Below are 4039 nucleotides of genomic sequence, written 5' to 3'. Positions count from 1 at the left end.
CACTGCCACGCATCATAACATGCCTCGCTCTTAATGTCTGCTACTAAAAACACATCAATCAAATTGTTTTTGTACTTAATGTCTGCCACTGAAAACACATCAATCAAATTGTTTTTGTACTTAATGTCTGCTACTAAAAACACATCAATCAAATTGTTTTTGTACTTAATGTCTGCCACTGAAAACACATCAATCAAATTGTTTTTGTACTTAATGTCTGCCACTAAAAACACAACAATCAAATTGTTTTTGTACTTAATGTCTGCCACTAAAAACACATCAAATTTTTTTTGTACTTACTGTCTGCTACTAAAAACACATCAATCAAATTGTTTTTGTACTTACTGTCTGACACTAAAAACACATCAATCAAATTGTTTTCCCTCCCATCAAACATAAAAAAACTTTCTCAAGACATTGTTAGGCTTCACTTCAATCATATAGGGGTAAAAATAATCAATTTAATTACATTGACTGTAATAAAACTATGACATAGTGTTAGATTAAGTAAAGAACTGTTATCACAGAGAACGAAATGTTAAAAACATTTGTTTTAATCTTTATTTCTGTCTAATTCCTCAATATATTTTATATACATGTATCTTTCCCTTTGTACATCATTGTATTACATTCCATTGTTTGGTGTATTTCTATTTAATTTCTTATTATGGTCTTTTCTGTAATGTATCATTTGAACATTTAAACCCTAGAGAATAAAATAAGCTGAAATGTTGGGTATTAAAAAGGTTTTTCTTCTGGATTTTGTGGTCATGATTTCTGAATTTAACTGTATAAGCCCTAATCATGATTAGAGTCTTTGTACCTCAAAAACTATGTTTACTCATGATTTTGTTCTGGATAGAAAATGTGGCCAGTAAACTTGGAACAAATTCTAGTTTCATTCAACAGCTTGTCAGATGGGGCTACACTGAAGACCATCCTGGAGTAAAAGGTAAGCTTTATCACTCATAGTGAACTGGAAGTAATTCTGAGTTTATTAACTTGTTTTCACACGTAGTGAACTGGAAGAAATTCTGAGTTTATTAACTTTTTTTCACTCGTAGTGAACTGGAAGTAATTCTGAGTTTATTAACTTGTTTTCACACATAGTGAACTGGAAGTAATTCTGAGTTTATGAACTTGTTTTCACACATAGTGAACTGGAAGTAATTCTGAGTTTATGAACTTGTTTTCACACATAGTGAACTGGAGGTAATTCTGAGTTTATTAACTCGTTTTCACACATAGTGAACTTGAAGTAATTCTGAGTTTATTAACTTGTTTTCACACATAGTGAACTGGAAGTAATTCTTAGTTTATTAACTTGTTTTCACTCGTAGTGAACTTGAAGTAATTCTGAGTTTATGAACTTGTTTTTACACATAGTGAACTGGAAGATGTTTTGTCTTTCATGTTCATTCTTGTGAAACCTTAAGAATAATCGTAGGTTTCATAAATTTGTTGGAAAATAGATCAGAAGTGATGCTCTGTTGAACATCATTGTATAACTTGTTCAGTTGTCCATTTGTGAATCTGTGTAATAAAATAACAGCAGCTAAGTTGATAAACATTCATGAATCTGTAGATAAAATAACAGCAGCTAAGTTGATAAACATTCATGAATCTATAGAATAAAATAACAGCAGCTAAGTTGAATTCTACAGATTCATGAATGTTTAAAAATAACAGCAGCAAGTTGATAAACATTCATGAATCTGTGTAATAAAATAACACCAGCTAAGTTGATAAACATTCATGAATCTGTAGATAAAATAACACCAGCTAAGTTGATAAACATTCATGAATCTGTAGAATAAAATAACAGCAGCCATGTTGATAAACATTCATGAATCTATAGAATAAAATAACACCAGCTAAGTTGATAAACATTCATGAATCTGTAAGATAAAATAACACCAGCCAAGTTGATAAACATTCATGAATCTGTAGAATAAAATAACACCAGCTAAGTTGATAAACATTCATGAATCTGTAGAATAAAATAACACCAGCTAAGTTGATAAACATTCATGAATCTGTAGAATAAAATAACAGCAGCCAAGTTGATAAACATTCATGAATCTGTAGATAAAATAACAGCAGCCAAGTTGATAAACATTCATAAATTTCACAACATACACAAATACATGATTGTAAAGCTGATTTTAGTACCCATACTTATGTCTCTGTCTTCTTATAGTGAGGTTGGTATCATTAGACATTATTAGCAATGTAAAGTTCGAGAACAAAATTAAAATAGTTATCTTGTGATTTTCATGTGTTAAAGATAATTTTAGTGCATGTGTTAAGACTTTTTGTACGTAGGTAACTTGAAGTTATGGATATCAGAGACAATCATGTAAGATTAATTAGATCAGTAAACTCTGTGATGAAACTGACAATATCAACACCATTATAGTCCTGAACAGAATTCTAGGCAGCATACACGTACGTTTTTAAAACTTAGTTTGCTGTGAATGGTGACGTAGTTTGTTATCAGGTTTCAAGCTAGCACATATGAATGGTGACGTAGTTTGCTACCAGGTTTCAAGCTAGCACGTATGAATGGTGACGTAGTTTGTTATCAGGTTTCAAGCTAGCACACATGAATGGTAACGTAGTTTGTTATCAGGTTTCAAGCTACCACGTATGAATGGTGACGTAGTTTGCTACCAGGTTTCAAGCTAGCACGTATGAATGGTGACGTAGTTTGCTACCAGGTTTCAAGCTAGCACATATGATGGTGACGTAGTTTGTTATCAGGTTTCAAGCTAGCACATATGATGGTAACGTAGTTTATCAAGTTTCAAGCCAGCACATATGGTGACGTAGTTTGTTATCAGGTTTCAAGCTAGCACATATGATGGTGACGTAGTTTGTTATCAGGTTTCAAGCTAGCACATATGAATGGTGACGTAGTTTGTTATCAGGTTTCAAGCTAGCACATATGAATGGTGACGTAGTTTGTTATCAGGTTTCAAGCTAGCACGTATGAATGTTAATGTAGTTTGTTATCAGGTTTTTGACTTCCAGCCATTCTGACTTATACATTTAACATGTGAAATGAAGGCTTATCGTGTTTTTAAAGTAACATTATGTGAATATATATATAGGAGAAGCTATACGTTTATTGGCTTGGTTGGTGAAACACTCAAGATCTAGTGATGTCATGAGACTACTCATCAAAGAAGGGGGAGTCCCCCAGCTTCTTAACATGATCCAATCAGAACATCAGATAATGCAGAACGAAGCCCTCTTGGCTCTCAATATAATGGCTGGAACAGTGTTGGGTAAGGTGAAAATTTGATATAAATGACCTGAACTAATTTACCTAATTAATATATTTTGTTTCCAGTCAGTAGTGATAAAAGTTGTGAAGTTTATATACGTGAAGAAAACATGGTACGCTACCAAATTTATGTAACATGGTACGCTACCAAACTAATGTAACATGGTACGCTACCAAACTAATGTAACATGGTACGCTACCAAACTAATGTAACATGGTACGCTACCAAACTAATGTTAAAACCATACATTTGTTAAGACTGTTTACATACTACCAACCTGATGAAGATACAGCAGCAATGAAGGTCAACATATTTTGGAGAATTTCTGAAGAATATCGATCTTGTTGAAGTTGCACCTTAATCAAATTACCCAAGCCGGTTTTCTGAAGGGATGTTGTAACTTCACCTAGAGCGAAGTTCTCAAATGTAAGCTTGCTAATTACAATATACAGAAAATTAAATACTTCATATAATAAAAGTGACAAACCATGTATTGTATTCAATAAATTAAAACAACAATTGTGCATGAGAACCTATTGGTATTTAATCCTTATCATTTCATGTTAAGTCGGTCAGTTCATATAACTCTGGTACCTAACCTGTCAACTAATCTTTCAAACTGTTAACATTTTTGTCATAAATTTGGTAGCGTACCATGTTACATTAGTTTGGTAGCGTACCATGTTACATTTATAAACTTTCTAAGATAGCTTTCTATATTTATATGCTCATTTCAACGTGATAAATAC

At 32.4% G+C, this 4039-nt stretch overlaps 1 protein-coding gene across 1 annotated transcript in view; it reads left to right on the top strand.

The window, feature by feature from the left end:
* LOC111083685 (rap1 GTPase-GDP dissociation stimulator 1-like) overlaps window positions 1-3318 on the top strand; it is a 5608-nt gene extending 2290 nt beyond the window's left edge. The window contains exons 2-3 of the mRNA XM_022380334.1: window positions 863-952; window positions 3114-3318. Coding sequence (XP_022236042.1) covers window positions 863-952; window positions 3114-3307 — 284 coding nt within the window. The 3' untranslated portion in view covers window positions 3308-3318. The remainder of the gene's footprint in view (window positions 1-862; window positions 953-3113) is intronic.
* Window positions 3319-4039: the final 721 nt, after the last annotated feature.

This window comes from Limulus polyphemus, unplaced genomic scaffold (assembly GCF_000517525.1).
Source record: "Limulus polyphemus unplaced genomic scaffold, Limulus_polyphemus-2.1.2 Scaffold10667, whole genome shotgun sequence".
Taxonomy (NCBI): domain Eukaryota; kingdom Metazoa; phylum Arthropoda; class Merostomata; order Xiphosura; family Limulidae; genus Limulus; species Limulus polyphemus.
The sequence above is the reverse complement of the archived record's forward strand: the minus strand, read 5'-3'. Positions and strand labels throughout refer to the sequence as shown.